The sequence below is a fragment of the Pelophylax lessonae genome (genome assembly GCF_965119305.1).
Source record: "Pelophylax lessonae genome assembly, chromosome: 7".
In the NCBI taxonomy this organism is placed as follows: domain Eukaryota; kingdom Metazoa; phylum Chordata; class Amphibia; order Anura; family Ranidae; genus Pelophylax; species Pelophylax lessonae.
The window spans coordinates 124674256-124694141 of record NC_138774.1 but is presented as its reverse complement, the minus strand read 5'-3'; the positions used below and the strand labels follow the sequence as shown (position 1 = coordinate 124694141).

The 19886-nt window shown below is 43.2% G+C and overlaps 1 protein-coding gene across 1 annotated transcript in view; it reads left to right on the top strand.

Moving 5' to 3' along the window:
* ARHGEF6 (Rac/Cdc42 guanine nucleotide exchange factor 6) overlaps positions 1–19886 on the top strand; it is a 177326-nt gene that overhangs the window by 65729 nt on the left and 91711 nt on the right. Inside the window, exons 7-9 of the mRNA XM_082263559.1 lie at positions 4352–4446; positions 8603–8698; positions 18203–18325. Coding sequence (XP_082119685.1) covers positions 4352–4446; positions 8603–8698; positions 18203–18325 — 314 coding nt within the window. The remainder of the gene's footprint in view (positions 1–4351; positions 4447–8602; positions 8699–18202; positions 18326–19886) is intronic.

Below are 19886 nucleotides of genomic sequence, written 5' to 3'. Positions count from 1 at the left end.
AAGAGTCCCTGATATGGTGGCTTTGTTCTTCGGCTGGGCAAATCCTTCCTCCCCTTGTATTGGACAGTGGTCCCCATGGCAAAATTTCTGCTTGGGGGTCTGGACACTGGAAGAGTCCAGACTACTGATCAATGTCTTGATACTCCGAGCAATCATACTGTGCCTGTAACATTGGATGAATCGTCTTCATGGAAGTCCAGTGCACATTCAATCGGACAATGCCACGGCTGGGGCTTATGTCAATCATCAGGGGGGCACAAGAAGTGTCCTGGTGGCTCTGGAGGTAGCTGGCATTCTAAGTTGGGCACAACGGTTCGTTTCAGCCCTCTCCGTCGTACACATTCCTGGGGTGGAAAACTGCCAGGCGGATTACCTCAGTCAGCAGGGGTTGGATCAAAGGGAGTAGTTCTTTCATCCTGAGGTGTTTCATCAGTTGTGTCTCCAGTGGGGCATCCCTGAGGTGGATCTGTTGTCACCCCGGCTCAACAGAAAGGTACAGAGGTTTGTGGCTCGGTCACGGGATCCTCTGGCGGACGCCACGGATGTGCTGGTGGCCCCGTGGGGTCAGTATCGTCTGCTTTACGCCTTCTCTCCTCTCAAGCTTCTGCCAAGACTTCTATGCAGGCTCGAGGCAGAGGGGAATCCGGTCATCTTGGTGTCCCCGGATTGGCCTCTCTGGACTTTGCACGCCGATCTGGTGCGGCTGGTCGCCGACGTTCCTTGGATATTTCCTCTCAGGAAACATCTGCTGTCCCATGGAACAATCTTCCATCCTGCTTTACAGTCGCTGGCCTTGACGGCTTGGCTGTTGAACGTCAGGTGCTGATGGACAGAGGTTTGTCTGAGTCTGTGATTCCAAAGCTGTTAAAAGCTAGGAAATTTACTTCTAGGAAGATCTACCATCGTACATGGAAGGCGTACATTGCGTGGTGTGAGTCTCTTGGGGTTCATCCTCACTCTTTTTTTCGGTGGCTGGGATCTTAACCTTCCTTCAACGGGGGGATTGAGCAGAAACTGGCCTTGAGTACTATCAAGGGTCAGGTGTTGGCCTTAGCAGTCTTCTTTTAACAGCCCTTGGCCACATACGCCTTGGTGCGTACTTTTCTTCAGGGAGTTAGGCACTTGACCCCTCCAGTGCGGTCTCTGTTGCCGCCTTGGGACCTCAATTTGGTGCTCTCAGTCCTCCAGAAGCCTCCTTTTGAGAATCTTTGGGAGATTCCCCTGCTTATGCTGTCCCAGGAGGGGGCCTTTTGGGGGCTTTCATCCCTGCGCGTAGGGTGTCGGTGATTGGCGGTGTCACCTTGTTGTTCACCTTACCTTAGGGTTCTTCGCCCCTGTACGTCGTTCCTTCCTCAGGTTGTCTCTGATTTTCATTTGAATGAAGAAATTGTATTGTCTTCCCTGTGTCCCAGTCCAAAACATCTGAAGAAAATTGCTTTGCATGCCTTGGATGTCGTGTCCCTGGCAGCTTCGGAGTTTTTTTAGCAAATCAGACTCGCTATTTGTGCTTATGGATGGGCCACGGAAAGGGTTGTCTGCTTCCTCTGCGACCATTTCCAGATGGATCAGACAGACGGTGATTCAGGCCTATTCCATCAAGGATTGGGATCCTTCTTTCCCTGTCAACGTGCACTCTACTCGGGCGCTCAGTGCCTCCTGGGCCTTCCGTCATCAGACTTTAGTGACGCAGGTTTGCAAGGTGGCCACCTGGTCATCTGTACACAGTTTCACAAAGTTCTAAAAAGTGGATGTGTTGACATCTGCGGATGCTTCCTTTGGCTACTCCTTTGGCTGCAAGGTTTTGCAGGCTGCTGTTTAAAGGACCTGGTCCTCTTTGAGGGTTTTTTCAGGTAAGCTTCAGTTGTTTTGGTTGAGCTCCTGTTTACCTGGTTGGCTATAGTTGGCTTTGGGATCTTCATTTTTTCTGTTCCTACCCCTCATGTTTAATACTGCTTTGGGGCATCCCAATGGTTAAGAAGATCAGGAGCTGTGTCCGTCAATGAACAAAAGAGAAAATGGGATTTTTGACTTACCGTAAACGCCATTTCTCCGATGTCCATTGAAGGACACAGCACCTACCGCTCTGTAGAGTTGTAATTCTTCTGACATTGCTTGTAACAAAACTGAGTACCTATAGCGGAGAGAGGGAGTATACCCCCTGGGACTGCCCATAGGTGTAGCCAGACTATTTTTCTGCCTAGTATCCTACTCTTGTAGGGGGGAAGTATAATCCAATGGTTAGGAAGATCAGGAGCTCTGTCCGTAAATGAACATCAGAGAAATGGATCTTACAGTAAATCAAAAATCCCATTTTTCAGAACTACACAAATAAAAAGCAAGTAAATTAAAACCACAGGGCTTCCCAAATTACTATTTGGTCGGGTCTAAAGTACCGATAAAATGTGCATCTCCTTCAAATATGTTGCATATGCTAAAAATGCATGACTTAAAGCGGAGTTCTACCCAAAAGTGGAACTTCTGTTTTAAGGACCTCTGACCCCCTGACATGCCACATTTGGCATGTATTTTTGTTTTTTGGGGGGGGCGGGTACCTAGAATTGACAGGTACCCGCTCCCACTTCCGCTCAGGCTGCCTAGGCAGCTCGAGCAGAAGTTCTCCTCTCTCTCTCTCCTTCCCTGCAATCTTCTGAGACACATCAGAGGTCCCAGAAGATTGCTTGACCATTCGCAATGCGACTCATGCATGCGCACTGCGCACCCAGGTGGGAAGCCACAAGCTGTCACAGCTGGGTGCCCACACTAGTGATGCCAGTGCTGCTGGGAGAAGAGGGAGAAAACCGAGGCTCCTACTGGCCGCATCCCTGGACCGTGGGACAGGTGAGTGTGTGTTTATGTAAAGTCAGCAGTTACACTTTTTGTAGCTGCTGACTTTTAATAAACACAAAAACAGCTGGAACTCCGCTTTAATAATGTGCAAAGTGTTTGTTGCCCCCAGATAAGTTGGTGCTGGCCTTGGTGTCCTTCTGCTCCACCACCTTGTTCACATAAACTTGGCAGAGCTGAGCTTACAGATTCATGGTGTCTTCTGCTGCTCTATGAGAATGTTGTAATTTCATTGCAGGCAGATCAGCCTCTATATAGCCTGTAGCCAACTTTAGTGATTGTACTTGTGAATTTTAGAGGTTGCAGCCTCCTCTCACTGTACTTTCCGCAATGTGCTTTAGGCCAGAGCCCACCACATCTTATGGGGAGGGATTGTTTTAGGACACAGTAAATGCATGGCAAACAAAAATGAAACTTATCTCAAAAGCTTTACATTATCCCTAAAACGTATGTAAATGCAAATGAACGGACCCAAGTAAACTGATGAATGAAGTTCAAAGTATAAGCTGAGGTGCAGAAAATGCCCATTTTATGGAATCTGACTTCCATACATTATCTGAGCGATGTTTTTGAAATCTCCGTTTTTATCCCATATTAGGTGTGCTAAGGCAGCGGTCCTCAACTCCGGTCCTCAGGCCCACTAACAGGCCAGGTTTGCAAGCTAACTAAATTACATCACAGGTGATCTCATTTGCTGCTCAGTGATTGCAGTATTCTAGTCTGCATCTCCCCAAGGTAATACTTAAAATCTGGCCTGTTAGTGGACCCCGAGGACCGGAGATGAGGACCACTGTGCTAAGGGATATGCTATTATACATACATTTTCAGTTCTTTAGCAGTCACTGTAGTGCCTATAGAAGTCCCTAAAGTTTGAAGGGCAGCAAAATTGCCCTCTGTTTATTAGGTTGGAAACCCCTGGTCTAGTCGAATCATATCAATGTATGAATAGTATATCATCATTGCAGTGTGATATATATATTCCACACATGGGATCCTGTTATTACGCTTGCATGCAAAAGATGGTATGGTCCATTAGCGCTTGTTAATATAATTGTAAAAATAGAATCTCAGGGTTTTATTGCAGAACTGACTGAGTGCTTCATACTAGTTATATAGTAAAGTAGGATTTTCTGTTGATTGGTGAGCTTTTAAAAGCAATATTACTTGTATAATGTATTTATTACAGGAATGTATTATGCAGCACTTTCACATATTGTACATTTACATTTTTATAAATTTTCTTAAAGAGCTTACAATCTAAGGTCCCCATCCCACACATCTTAGGAGTGTATGAGGCAACCAGAGTGGCCAAGGGTCTTGATTGGGATTTGAACAGAGATCCCCAGTGCTGCAAATTAGGAGTGCTAATCACTAAACCACTGTGCTGCCTTTCCTGTCCTTACTTTACAATTGTGCTTTTTTTATTTTTTTATTGAGAGCTTTGAATAAGCTAGATATTCTGAAATTATATATTTTTAATATGTTTTTTTTTTGTTCTCATAATAAGGTATTACAGAATATTCTGGAAACAGAGAGAAGCTATGCTAAAGAACTTCACTTACTTATATCAACTTACCTCAGACCTCTTCAGTCGTATGACAAGTAAGTGAACATAAACTTGTTATAAAAGATAGGGATGGCCACTGCTGATCTCTCCTGAAAATGCTAATTTCCAGGCTGTCATGCTGAGCCCTTTGCTTCAGAACTTTTGGTCACTAATATACTTGTTTTTCTTTGATTTTCTTGGTCTGTATACGTTTGACTGATTCAAAGACACAACGTACTGAAGTTAAAGTGTTACTAAATCAAGGACCCTGCATTTACTTTATCTGCTCTCCCACAGTAAACAGAACATGGAAATGCAATTATTTTAGTAAATATAAACTGCTAAATACCTTTTCCTATCAGCACTATATAGCAGTCTTGTGACTTCTATCATTTTCTGGTTAAGCTTGTGGGAGGAGTTTTCATACTGCACTAAGCTGTCCTGAAGGTCCTGACCCTCTGTGTGGACATGTCTGGACACTGCTGATTGGCTCTGTGCTGATCACATGCACTCTTCCAAGAAAAAAATAAAACCTCTCTAGCAATCCCTACCAAATTGAGCATGTGCAGCTTGACTCCAAAGGCTCTGTCTTATCGAGGTATGTTTTGGAGTCAGTGGAAAAAGAGGAGGATCTGTGCATACAGGATCAAATGGCCTTTTTACACAATGCACAGGATAAACCCCTTAGGTTTCACAGTGATTATAACAAGCATGCTTTACTGCATATACAGACTGATTTTACTGTTGTAGGTTTAGTATCACTTTAATGAGCCAGGCAACTGGTATGATGGTGATTAGCAATAGCAGAACTGTATTTCTCTTGCATTTGAAAAAATGTTATGTATACACTGAACAAAATTATAAACGCAACACTTATGTTTTTGCCCCCATTTTTAATGAGCTGAACTCAAAGATCTAGGACTTTCTCTCAAATATTGTTCACAAATCTGTCTAAATCTGTGTTAGTGAGCAGTTCTCCTTTGCTGAGATAATCCATCCACCTCACAGGTGTGTCATATCAAGATGCTGATTAGACGGTATGATTATTGCACAGGTGTGCCTTAGGCTGGCCACAATAAAAGGCCACTCTAAAATGTGCAGTTTTATCACACAGCACAATGCCACAGAAGTCCCAAGTTTTGAGGGAGCGTGCAATCGGCATGCTGACTGCAGGAATGTCCACCAGAGCTGTTGCCGTGAATTCAATTTTCATTTCTCTACCATAAGCTGTCTCCAAAGGCGTTTCAGAGAATTTGGTAATACATCCAACCAGCCTCACCACCGCAGACCACGTGTAACCACACCAGCCCAGGACCTCCACATCCAGCATCTTCACCTCCAAAATTGTCTGAGACCAGCCACCCAGACTGCTGCTGCAACAATCTGTTTGTATAACCAAAGAATTTCTGCACAAACTGTCAGAAACCGTCTCAGGGAAGCTCATCTGCATGCTCATCATCCTCATCAGGGTCTCTACCCCACCTCGTCCTCATAACTGAATTGAGTGGGCAAATGCTCACATTCAATGGTGTCTGGCACTTTGGAGAGTGAATCCCAGTTTTCACTGTACAGGGCAGGTGGCAGACAGAGTGTATGGCGTCATGTGGGTGAGCGGGTTGCTGATGTCAAGGTTGTGGATCGGTGATCATGGTGGCGGTGGGGTTATGGTATGGGCAGGCGTATGTTATGGACAATGAACACAGGTGCATTTTATTGATGCCATTTTGAATGCACAGAGATACCGTGACAAGATCCTGAGGCCCATTGTTGTGCTTTTCATCCACGACCATCACCTCATGTTGCAGAATGATAATGCACGGCCCCATGCAATGATCTGTACACAATTCCTGAAGGCTGAAAACGTCCCAGTTCTTGCATGGCCACCATACTCATCGGACATGTCACCCATTGAGCATGTTTGGGATGCTCTGGTTCGGCATATATGACAGCGTGTTCCAGGTCCTGCCAATATCCAGCAACTTCACACAGCCATTGAAGAGGAGTGGACCAACATTCCACAGGCCACAATCATTAACTTGATCAACTCAATGTGAAGGAGATGTGCTGCACTGCGTGAGGCAAATGGTGGTCACACCAGATACTGACTGGTTTTCTGACTCCCCTTCCGAATACAGTAAAACTGCACATTTTAGAGTGGCCTTTTATTGTGGCCAGCCTAAGGCACACCTGTGCAATAATCATGCTGTCTAATCAGCATCCTGATAATGCCACACCTGTAAGGCGAATGGATTATCTCGGCAAAGGAGAAGTGCTTACTAACACAGATTTGTGAACAATATTTGAGAGAAATAGGCCTTTTATGTACATAGAAAAGGTCTTAGATCTTTGAGTTCAGCTCATTAAAAATGGGGGCAAAAACATAAGTATTGCGTTTATAATTTTGTTCAGTGTATGATTTTTTTAAAACCGAACTCCAATTAAAATTTTTTTTTTTTTTTTAAACTTCTGTCTGTGGCCATATAGGAGATGTTCTCTTGCTTCCTATCCCTGTGATATCCATACAAAAAATGGGGGTTGTCACCGTGTCAGAAGGCACAAACCATGAAAAAATAATGTCAACATTTCTAACTTTCTCTTTAGTAAAAATGTGTTTGTTTTGTCTGTGTCCCCATTGGAGAGATTTTCCACCTCTTCTGTCCTGGCAGTAAGGCCTCATGCAGACAGGACGTTTTTGCAGCTGCTCCTAGGGGCGCCTGGTGCTTTATTGCCTGCCTCTAAACTCCCCTGCATGTTAATGCACACAGACGTTTAGCAGTGTTTAGAGGCAGGAGAGTTTAGAGGCAGGAAAAAAAACATGTGACGCTGCTAAACGCGTCTAAATGGGCCTAAATTCTAAGCCCATTTAGCACATTAGCATTTATTCATTTCAGTAGCCAGAATAAATTAAAATAATTCTGGCTTGTTAAATAAACACCCAAACACTGCTAAACTGGTTTGAAAAATACTCAGCTTAGATGAGTTTTTAATGCTGAGGAACCGAGTTTTACAATAAACCAGTGTGCATGAGGCCTAAATGAGGTAAAATTTCCCTAACAAGGAAACAGATGGCGGTAAAAACCTGACAGAGGCTCCAAACCCTCCTCCAAAACAGAATAAAAATGATTAATGTAATTGTGATTAAGGTGAGCTTAGTTATTTGTCTGTGTCTTTTAAAGCAAAACTAAACTCTGCAAATACCTCCACTCCACCGGTCCTTCACCACTGCCAAAATCTTTTCCCTGCCTTCTTCCCGGTGCTGGGTTTTTGGCTGCCTTGATTGGTTAGCCGCGGGATTGATGCAACTTTCAAGCTTGTGCATAGGAGTTCATTCATTCCCCAGCCAAGAATTTGAGCACATGCACAGTTCAGTTATATTCCAAAGAAGATTGCTAACAGACAGGGGAATTTCTTAAAGGGGAGCTTCACCAAAAAGAGGAAGTAACGCTCTAAACACTCTTCCCTCCCTCCTATGCCACGTTTGCCATGTAATTTAGTTTTTTTTGGGGGGGGGGGGGAGCTAGTTTTCTCCTCTCCCCCTCCCTCCCTGCAATCTTCTGGGACACGTCACAGGTCCCCGAAGATTGCCTGACCAATCAGGAGGTGCAGCATGACTCGCGTATGCGCAGTGCACACCTGGCTGTGAGGCTCCAAGCTGTCACAGCTGGGTGCCCATAGTTGTAATGCCGGGAAGAGGAGAGGGGGAGAATCACAGGTTTGGGCGGCCACATAGCTGGATCCTGGGACAGGTGAGTGTGTGTTTATTAGGCTCCATTCACACCTGGGTGTATTTGAGTGTTTTTCAGCTCCAAAAACGCTAAAAAAAACCATTCCAAAACGCCCAACAAGTAAAACCCCATTCATTTAAATGGCCCCTGTTCACATCTGAGCGTTTTGCAAAATGCCTGTAGCTGAAAAAAGTACATGAGCTTCTTTTTGGGCTGATTACCAGCGTTTTTGATAGAGGTCAATGCCTGCCTCCAAAAAACGCCTGAAAAAAACGCCTGAAAATTGCAGTAAAAACGCGCGAAAACGCTACGCTCAAGTGTGAATGCAGCCTTACACTTTTTGTAGCTGCTGACTTTTAATAAACACAAAAATGACCTGAGCTCCACTTGAAGTCATCTATTCATATACCATTGATATTGACCGCCAAGCAGGGACCAGTGATACTTCATCCCAAAATTCATTTTGTTGTGTTTTTTTTTTTTTCAGGTTAAGTGCTGCAGATATCACATTATTGCTGGGAAATTTTGAGGAGATATACACCTTTCAGCAGACCCTCTGCCAGGCACTCGAAGAATGTGCAAAGTAAGAGCTTTGTTTTCTGACATTTTAATGGCGTACCTTTTTTATAAGCTATGATCACTTCCAAAACATTCTCTTTGTGTAAATGTTGTCTGTTTTATCAGTATTGATTGTCTTAAGGCAAAACAATAATGCAGACTGAAATTACACTTAGGATAGCCATGCGTTTGCAGATATGCGTCACTCAGAATAGGAGAAAATCGCTCAGTTCCCCCCAATTCCCCCATCCATGCCAGTGTGGATGGAGGAATCTGTACCCATTGTATTCAGACAGCTGGCACCCACGGCTGCCTGAGTACCTAAACAGCGACTGCATCTGATTGGATGCAGTCATTGTTCAGATGAGAACTTTCTCTCTGACTCAGTTTTACATTCGACTTTTGTCAAGCTGAGTGGCACTAACAGCCGGGCCACCCCTGGCTCAGATTTTGTCCGATTCACAGGAATCAGACAACATTTGGGCCATGTATGGCTTTCATTATTCTGACTGATATCATCAATATATACGCACAAAATGACTCCTACTCCTGTCGCAATCCTCAGTACTGCTATTTATTAAGCATTATTGTATAGAAAACTGCCCTGGAGCTAGTAAAGACTGCAAAACTAAAAGCAAAACTAAAAGTTTTCAACAGCCAACCGTCCTTCTCTCTCAGCGGGGGAGCGATCACGGGTGTCAGGCAGCAATCGGAGCTGCCTGACACCCGCATCGGCTTCCCCGCTGCCGAGTGGGGGCGGGAGCGAGGCGGCGGCGTGAGCTCTCCCTCTAGACCTACATCGGTTCGCGCAGGAGAGCCACCCTGCCGCCGTAAATCTGCAGCGGGTGGTCGGGAAGAGAAATGCCAGGTAAGGATATTTTATACATAGTTACATTAGTCCAGCGTGGACCGCGTTCAGCACAGTACACGGAAGCTAGTGGAAATCACTGGAGTGGGGGTTGTCTACTTTTAGTGCTTTACAGCTTCCATTGGGCATTGGTCAGGTATGGTGTATACAAAGTTACATTGGTCCAAGCTGGACCAATGTAAGTATGTAACAATACACCATGTCTGGAATTCTTCTTTATTTTTTTACAAATAGCCCAGTCCTTTCAAACTACTGGGGTCCCTTGTTTTTATGGGCCATTTTATGTAAGAGGTGAACTTAGAATGGTTTCCAAGTGTGTCTCAATTAAGTGTCATTTCTGGCTGCTGCTTTGTTCCTCTATCTGCATGAATCACGTCTGATCAGTTTTCCTGACACCAAGAAAAAAAAGGTGACAAGGGAAGGACCTCCAGCTGATTGAAAGCCTCAGCTCTGTTATAGTGTGCTGTGTAAAGGGTGGGGGGGGGGGTCAATTCCCTCCAATCAGCTCTCCTCACTGAGCTCTGCAGTGTGTAACTTCAGCTCTCCATCCCCCTTCTTCTGAACTCTCAGACAAGGTTATAAATTCAGCACTTTAAACAGATGTAGAGAAGAGAGAACTGCAGATAGACAGGTACAACTTATGTAGGAGGAGTGTATCACCTGAGGCCAGTCACTTCACTGGGTATACAGCGGGTATATAAAATATTTAACCCCCCCTTAAAATATTAAAATGTTGTTGCTTTGCTGCCCTAAATGAAGAAAGTCACAGTTGTTGCTTTATCCAGCTGTATATAACACCAACATGTCAGAAAAAGATGACGACATTTAAAAACAGAATCACGGAGTTTGAAAAGGGATCATAACCCCACCCCCCTCCCCCCCTGTGTCAGTATTTTGTTGAACCACCTTTTGCTTTAATTACAGCATTTAGTCTGTGTGGATAAGTCTCTATCAACTTTGCACATCTAGACTTTGCAATATTTGCCCACTTTTCTTTGAAGAACTGCTCAAGTGCAGTTAAATTTGATGGTGACCGTTTGTGGACTGCAGTCTTCAAATCATTCCACAGATTTTCAATGGGGTTCAAGTCTGGGCTCTGACTAGACTATGCAAGGACATCCTTTTTCTCCTTCAACCACGGTGTGGTCTTTTTTGCTGTGTGCTTTGAAAGGTCATTGTCATGTTGGAAGGTAAAACTTCTTCCCTTTGACAACTTTCTGGTAGAGGGCAGCAGATTTTCCTCAAGAATTTGATGATATTTTGCCCCATTGATTATTCCTTCTATCCGGACAAGTGCTCCAGTCCCTGCTGCAGAGAAACACTCCCATAACAGGATATTACCAATTCCATGCTTTACTGTAGGAATGGTGTTATTTGAATGGATTTCCGCCAGACATATCATTTGGTGTTGGGGCCAAATAATCAAATTTTAGTCTCATCAGACTAGAACCCCTTTTTCCATGTGGCCTCACAATCTTTAAGGTGCGTTTTGGCAAAGCTCAAGCATGACTGCATGTGGCAACCCTCCCATACAAGCAACATTTGTGGAGAATTTGTGAAATAGTTGTCGCATGCACACAATGTGCATTTCAGGCGGTCAGATGAGACTAAAATTTAATTATTTGGCCTCAACACCAAACGATATGTCTGGCGGAAATCCAACACAGCTCACTATCCAAATAACACCATTCCTACAGTAAAGCATGGATGTGGTAATATCCTATTATGGGGGTGTTTCTCTTCCTCAGCAGGGACTGGAGCACTTGTCAGGATAGAAGAGAAATGGATGGGACAAAGTAGCATCAAATTCTGGAGGAAAATCTGCTGTCTTCTGCCAGAAAGTTGTCAATGGGAAGAAGGTTTAGCTTCCAACATGACAATGACACAAAGCACAATTCAAAAATGACCAAACAGTGGTTATAAGGGAAAAAGGTGAATGTCATTGCATGGCTTAGTCAGAGCTCAGACTTTAACCCCATTGAAAATCTGTGGAATGACCTTAAGATCATAGTCCACAAGCGGTCACCATAAAGCCCCTTTCACACTAGTGTGACTTGTCCCACGATTTTGGACCGCAAAATCGCATGACAAGTAGTTTTCCATTATTTTCAATGAGCCCCATTCATATCAGTGCGTTTTGAAGTCGCACTGACTTCAAAGTAGTTCCTGCACTACTTTGTCACGATTTGATTGCGTTTCGAGCCATAGCCATTGCTTTAAAAATCTCGTCAAAATCGCGGCAAGGTCGCGTCAAACTCGCGCCGAAAAAATCGCTGTAAAATTGCGTCGCATAAGTGTGAAAGGGGCCTTAAATTTAACTGAACTTGAGCAGTTCTGCAAAGAGGAGTAGGCAAATATTGCAAAGTCTAGATGGGCAAAGTTAGTAGAGACTTATCCCAACAGACTAAAGGCAAAAGCAAATTAAGCAAAAGGTGGTTCAACAAAATATTGCCATGGGGGGGGGGGGGGGGGTGATCCTTTTCCAGACTCAGTGGTTCTGTTTTTGATTTTTTAATTTTTTTTCTGACATGTTGGTGTTATATCTTACACTTGTTGTAAGTTGCACCAGGTAAATACAGCTGGATAAAACAAAAACGGTGCCTGTGTTCATTTCAAGCTGCGAAGCAACAAAATGTGATTATTTTAAAGGGGTGATTCTTTTCTATACACACTGTATGTAATGTTTCACAATTCACTGTAAGCTGACCATACACTAGTAGAAGTTTTGCTGCAATGTTTTAATTTGACGGAATGTATGTTTGATTTTCTAATCATTAGTGGGGTCAAAGTGGCATTCATCTTTGACCACAGTGATAAGAAAATTTGAAGTAGCAGCATAGAAAGTTTTTCTCAAATGAATTTCTAACAGCATATGTGTTTTTTGTTGATCTTCATTTGCTTTAATTTTGAATGGGTGTAATTTCCTGAAGTATTTTCATACAAATATTTGTATATATTTGTATATTCAAAAAATCTAGAAGTATATTGCCAACTTTAGCCTTCAATAATGCATAGATGCAGTTTATCTCTTTATCCACTAGATGTCACTATTTTTCTCCTCTTAGAAGGGTGCAAGGCATGAACGTTTGACCCATAGCCTGTGTCATTTAGATCTTGCATCAAAAAAGGTCTAATTACGGTTGGAAATAAATACATACCATAAATATAGCATAAATTAATACAAAAATGACACCCGGCTCCCAGCAAGTTCAGCTAGGTAAGGATCGTTCCTATACACCCTATGCTCTTAGCCAGGAAAGTAATAGATGGGATAGACACTGGTGTGTCCCTTGTAAGGACATCAGGTAATGAAAGCTGTTGATTTATTTATTTAGAAGTTGCTCTTCCACTGGAAGAAAAATAATTAGAAGTCTCCATTAGTAGTAAACACTTTAGCAGTTTCCCAATTTGAAACTATATGTCTATTTAATACTTTCCTAGTTTTATTTTTGTAGAATAAAACTAAAATGTCTTCGATGGAATGTATTATTGCTACAAAAAGCTACATTATGATTTAAAGTGCATGTACACAACAAAACCTTGGTTGTCCCAGTTGATGGATTTGCCCTCGCTTATTGCTCTGATGACCAACTGAAATTTTGAATTTCCTATCACTATCTGTCTCCGTGACAATGGTCACCAGGACAATATTGAGGCTCGGGACACAGACAACAGTAAAAATCTGACACAGGTTCTAACCCTTCCTTTTCTATACAGAAGTAAAAAAAAAAAAAAAAAAACCTTTACATACACTTTAGAGAGGATCTATAAACTAGCGGCTACAAAAACTGTAGTTGCTGACTTGTAAGGCCTCATGCATTAAAAATGCATCTTTAAGTGCCGGTTCACATTTGTGCGATCACAGAGATCGCATGTAATTTGGAGCGCACTGCTCCTAAAATTACATGCAATCTCTGTGCGGTGCAAATTCAGCCATACAGTTTGTATGGCTGAATTTGCACCGCAATCGCACTAAAAGACGCACAGGACCCTTTTTTGGTCCGCAGCAGAATCAGATCGCATGGTGGTTCACACTAGTGCGATCCGATTCTGTGCGAACTTTCAGATCGCACTGCGATATGCAATCTGATCTGGGGGCATCGTTTTAAATTTAATTGACACCCTCAGCGTATCGCATATGGCAATGTGAACTGCCAGGGGTGCGGATGCGATGCGGGAACACGCTGTATATTCGCAGCGTTCCTGCATCGCACAAATGTGAACCGGCACTTAACCACTTAAGGACCAAGCCTATTTCTGACACTTGTTGTTAAAATTGATATTTTTTGCTAGAAAATTACTTAGAACCCCCAAACATTATATATATATTTTTAGCAGGGACCCTAGAGAATAAAATGGAGATATGCAATACAGTAAAACCTTTGAGAGTAACTTGGTTCGAGAGCAAGCAAATTTTTTTTTCTATAAATTTTGACTTGATGAACAAGCGATGTCTTGATATACAATGAACGTCACATCACAACTGAGTATAAAAGAGAAGAAAGGCGCCTCTAAGTGTAGCAATATGGTTACATTTGATGAAGCTTCAACCTTAAGCAACTTACATGGTTGATAATTAAAACAGGCACATCTATGCATGCAGGCATTCGGGGTAAAGCTGTTCATTCACATAGACCATCCTCTGCACCTCCATCCATGTCATCCCTTTCCATGCTCTGCTCCACGAGAGCTTCAAGCCTCGCTTTCAGATCGCTCTACTGCAGGGTAGTCTTCCCGGTCATGACTGCAGACTGACGGCGGTGAGAGCAGGCGGTGGGGAGGATGGTCAATGTGGACAGCTTTACCCCGGATGCCCGCATTCTTAGATGTGCCTCTTTTAATCAACCATTTGAGTTGCTAAATGTTGAACCTTCAATAAATGTAACCATATTGCTACACTTAGAGGCGCCTCTCTTCTCTCTTATACTCTGTAGCTCCTGTTGAATATTAGTTCTAATCCCCTTGTGGAGGCTGCCATTTGTGAATGGACATTTTATGGTTACACAACCTTTCACATTGCTATAATCTTTTTATATGGACTATAAACTGAAGTATTTATGAATAAATGGTTGTGGAGCGGATCCTAAGTTTCCATTATTTCATATGGGGAAGTTTGCTTTGACCTAAGAGTGCTTTGGATTACAAGCATGTTTCCGGAAAGAATTATGCTCGCAATCCAAGGTTTTTCTGTACTTTGTCTCACCGTATTTGACCAGCTGTCTCCCAAACGCAATTTTTTGGGAAAAAATATACTTTCTTAAATAAAAAAATAAGGAATCAGTAACTGTAGCCCATTTTTTTTCTATAATGTGAAAGCTAATGTTGCGCCGAGTAAATTGATACCTAATATGTCATGCTTTAAAATTGCGCACGCTCATGGAATAGTGACAAACTTTCGTACTTAAAAATCTCCATAGGTGACACTGTCTGCAGGTTACTAGTTTAGAGTTGCAGAGGAGATCTAGTGCTAGAATTATTGCTCTCGTTCCAACGATCGTGGTGAACACCGTTTACATAAGTGGGTGCGACTTGTGTATGCTTCTGCACTTAAATTTTTTTTTTTTTTTTTTTTTCCTATTTATTTTACTTTTTTTTTTTTACACTATCCCTTTAAAAAAATTGTTTTTTAATCACTTTTATCCCTATTACAAGGAATGCAAACATCCCTTGTAATAGAAATAAGCAGGACAGGGCCTCTTTAATGTGAGATCTGGGGTCAAAAATACCTCAAATTTCACATTTACACTTAAAATGTGAAAAAAATGGGCCCTTTAAAGGCAGGAGGGCGTAAGTGAGGTTTTGACATCCTCCAAAAGCAAAGGGTCGAGTGGGGGGCCATCTGTGGAAGGGATCGGATTGTTTCTGCCGCAGCCGATCTCTCTACTAAGCGGGGGAAACGACCAGGAAGCGACAGGAGGTAGAGGGCACCTCTCCTGCCACCCATAAAAGTGATCCCATGGTGAATCTCCCAGTGGGACCACTTTAATGCTAAAGTGGATTGGCCGCTGTTTAAAAATATACCTGGGTTATGGCAGCTATCTGCTGCCATAATTCCGGTATTTAACGTCAAATTACCAACGTAAATTCACAGTGGGCGGTCCGGAAATGGTTAGCAGTGTTTGACAGTTTGTTTCTGCCTGTTAATGCCCCCATTGTTAGCCTATGTTTCCATGCACACATAGTCATGAACAGGCGTTTAGTGGCAGAAAAAACCCCCCACTGCCAGCAAATTTAGGACCAGCAGCCTCTTGGCGAAGTAACACGCACCAAAATACATTTACAAGATGCAGCTTTAGGTACGTTATTGATGGTGAAGCCAAGAGAAAGGAGTTCAGGGGATCGGCCCAGTGTGCCTGAGGCCCAGGGCTTTTTTTTCTCAGAAAATAGGTACAGGTACTCCTCTCTTTCAAGTTACCCCTTCTCTCTGCCCTCTACCCATCTCCAAGTTCTGTCCTTTGGTCCCACCCCTACCCACCCCCCAGTACTGCCCCTTTTAGAGAAAACACAAGTATAAAGTATCATTTTGTGGTGTTAAGTAATTTGGATGGAATTTGTTAATGATAATAAGAAATGCAGTAAAATAGATCCCCTACAACCAGCAATAATAGATCCCCCTGAGCAACAATTTTCCCCTAGAACAAAATATCCTCTAGCAACAACAGATCCACCCTAGGAACAATAGACCCCTACCAGCCAGCATTGGCTGCTGGGAGACCTATTGTTGACCAACCCCTGCCAGACCACTTACTGTGGATCTCCCAGCAGCCAGCATTAATAGACACTCCAGCAGCCAGCAACAATAGACCCCCTCCCTCAAAAGTAGATCCCCCAGCAACAATTGACCCCCCAGCAACATAAGACAACCCTAGCAACAATAGACTCCCCAACAGCCAGTATCAGTGGATCCTCCAGCATACTGCAGCACCCCTTGCCATTACATACATTTAGTACTGGAGGTGCCGGAACTGCATTCCCCTGCATTCCTGCTGGAAAAAAGCCCTACTGAGGCCTAATAAACAGACACCTGTCCAGTCATCCAGCACTATCCTTACCTGGGTCGGTTCTATACCAATCTTCAGGTCCCCAGTGTCTCCATGTTAACTGTGGGAAGCCAGCTGTGACTCCTTGTGTCCTCACAGTCAGCTCCCCACTGCATATGCATGAGCCGCGCTGCTCTATCTGAATTATCCCGCATGCTCCTGTGACCCGTGACGTTTCCCAGGAGGCTGTGGGCAAGAGAGGGGTGGGGCTGAACGTCCGTTCTGATTGTCTAGGCGAGAACGGGTACCTATCCAAACTTGGTACCTGCCCCCCCCAAAAAAAAAATATATACAAATATAGTAGGGTGGGGAGGGGGCATGTTATGGTTTGAGGAGCAGGAAAAGTGGAGCTTCCATTTTTGGTTGAAGTTCTGCTTTAAGGTTATTAAATACCTTTCCTTTTCAACCTGCAGCCAGCTTCACATAGCAGCAGTATTCAGTTTGCAGACAGAATTTCTCAGAATAATCACCCCCCCATGTCTTATAATTGGTTCACTGCAAGAAGTCTGCGCAAAATGTAGTGGTTGTTGCATAACATACAGAAGCTATGTAATGTCTGTAGTCTAGGTTCACATCCTTGCGTTTCTGGGCTGCTGTTCCTGTAAAAAAGGCAAGGAAAATAATCCTCAACACAGCTGCATGGAACTGCATGGTGCTGCGGCATCATGTGATTTTGCATGGTCAAACATGTGCCTCATTTTCCATTTCTTAGGGTGTAAAAGAACCTGCAGGTCTAGAATGCGTGAAATTTTGCATGTGTTCCTGATCTGCACACGTGAATCTAGCCTTAGGCTTACTACAGAGGACGTTTCATACTTAGTAGGAAACCTGCAGCTATGCTTGGAGTTCTTTTTTCTTAGGCTTATGTGGGCAGTTTTTAGTGGAGGTGCTAGAATAGCCTGTATTATATCTACGTAACAGAAGCAGGAAAGCACTGTTATAAAATTGGCTTCAATGCTTGCAGTGCATATAGTTGACATGATTGGGTAGTTTTTTAAGGGTTTTTTTCAAATATAAATATGCAAAAAAAAATCAAAAGCTATCAATCCAAATAACACTTGTCCTGTTGATTAACAATCAGCTTTTAGTTGATTATATCAGATTTCGTATTGGATGATCTGCGCTACTTGCACATCTATTTTTGTCTTTTGCTATTTAAAAGATAACTAAAGGCAAATCTTCTTTTTTTTAGCTTTGGATAGAGTGGGGAGAATATGAAAACCCTTCAGGTTTTTATTGCTATCAGTGCCTTTACTGCAGAGATTCACCCCATCTATATGTTCTGTTTACTGTTATCACTTAGCGTAAAAGTGAAAGAATAGAGGGGCAATCCTTCATTAAGAACATCTGGTGACAACCAGGGATTCCTTCACTTTGGAGGGATTTTTATCACTTCCTGTTTTGGCTATGGGACAGGAAGTGAAGGGAAATACTTCTGGATGGGAGAAAAATGACAGGGGTTATAACCCTCCCTTGCTCTATCTAAAGTAAAAAATTTAATTTTAGTTTTACTTTAATAAAAGCCTAGGTGTTCAAAAGGGAAAAGTATTTGTGCATAATGTCTGTTATGTTACTGCCATTTTTTTATTTTGTGTTAATATATATTTTTTTATTGTTACAGGTTGCCAGAAAATCACCAGAAAGTTGGAGGTTGCTTTCTGTCTCTTTTCAATCAGTTTAAGAGTTTATACTTGACGTACTGTGCGAATCACCCCTTAGCTGTGAATGTCCTCACTCAGCACAGGCAAGTGACTTAAAGTGGGAGGACTGAAAAAAGGGGTTCTCAGAATTGGGGCTGCCAACCTAATCCTTCAATTACCAGCTAGGTGACCTAGAACAAATACCCAGCTAGGTGACCTAGAACAAATACCCAGATTAGATTTCATTAGCCTGTGTGTGTGTGTGTGTGTGTGTGTGTGTGTGTGTGTGTGTGTGTGTGTGTGTGTGTGTGTGTGTGTGTGGGGCCACTCCAGACAAGAGGTAAATTCAGGCAGTGAAATACTGAAATTAGGAAGGGATGCACTATCTGCTTCTACAACTATGATACTTAAACCTTACTCTGAGGATTCATCATAGAGGAACACCTTCAAGCTCCCTGAAAGGCAGTTTAGGCTTCTTCTGCTGGTCACTACTGCTGCTGAACAGACATTGGCAAAAATTTGTACCTTACTGAGACTAGAAATAGGGTCACGCAGGCCATGATCCATGGAAGAATAGAAACTAATTTGTAAGATAGGATCTATGTTTGCTCCAAGATGTGGGAGCCGTGGATTGTACATTTCTTCCCGCCATGTTTTGATGAGTCTGTGTTGGAGCCTTGACCTGTTGACATGAATCTTGAATATTCAGTTCAAGTGGAATTTTAATCAGAAAATGAAGTCCTGCTAGATCACTTCATGCTGGCCCCTTTTGCAGGTATAGCCAGTGGCGGCTGGTGAGTAAAAACTTGGGGGGGGGGGGGGGGCGGACGGCGGCAAAACCAACAACCCCCGGCCGGTGCAGTCAAAGTTTATATCGTGTGTTGGAAATATCTTTGAAGCGTTTGTTTAGGAGTGCAAAGGCGAGATCAGTATAATTGGGGTGGCTGAAGAGTTTAGTTGCGTGTCCACTATTTTAGTCCAGAAGGCCTGCAATCTGCTCTACCACCCCCTCCCTCCTTCCTCCCCCCCTCCTGGGATGGATATCATGTGAACAATTATCGATGCATCACGATTACTGCCCACACCCCTTATTTACATAACAGCCCCCCATTGTCATAACACAGCCCCCCCATTGACATAACACAGCCAATTTACATTATATAGCAGCCCCCCCACCCCTGAACTTCACAGGAAGTCTGCCATACGATCCTCAGTAGGGTGGTTAAAGTGGAACCTTATCCATAGCAATATGATATAAAAATAATGTTCTTTAGCAGGGAACATGCTAGGGGTGTTGAAAATAATTGATGCATGCAATGCGGCCTTAAACGATTTGAATACGATGCCGAGGAACGGCCGCATCGATGCATGGATGACGTCATCCGGGCTCACCCCCGCCTCTCCCAGGACAGCCCTGCCAGCTGCCAGTGCACTCAAAAGTTAAAACAAATTAGTTTCAGTGACTCCGTTTCAGGGACCCTGCCTAGTAAGGGTTAATGTGGATAAGGTTCCACTTTAACCACCCTACTGAGGATCATATGGCAGACTTCGGGAAAACCTCCTCTTTTCCTACCCCCTCCTTCTTTTCTCTTTCTTTTATCTTTTGTGAGTGTTATAGTTCTGCTTTTGCAATACATCAATCTGTAAATTTCAGATTTGTCGTAT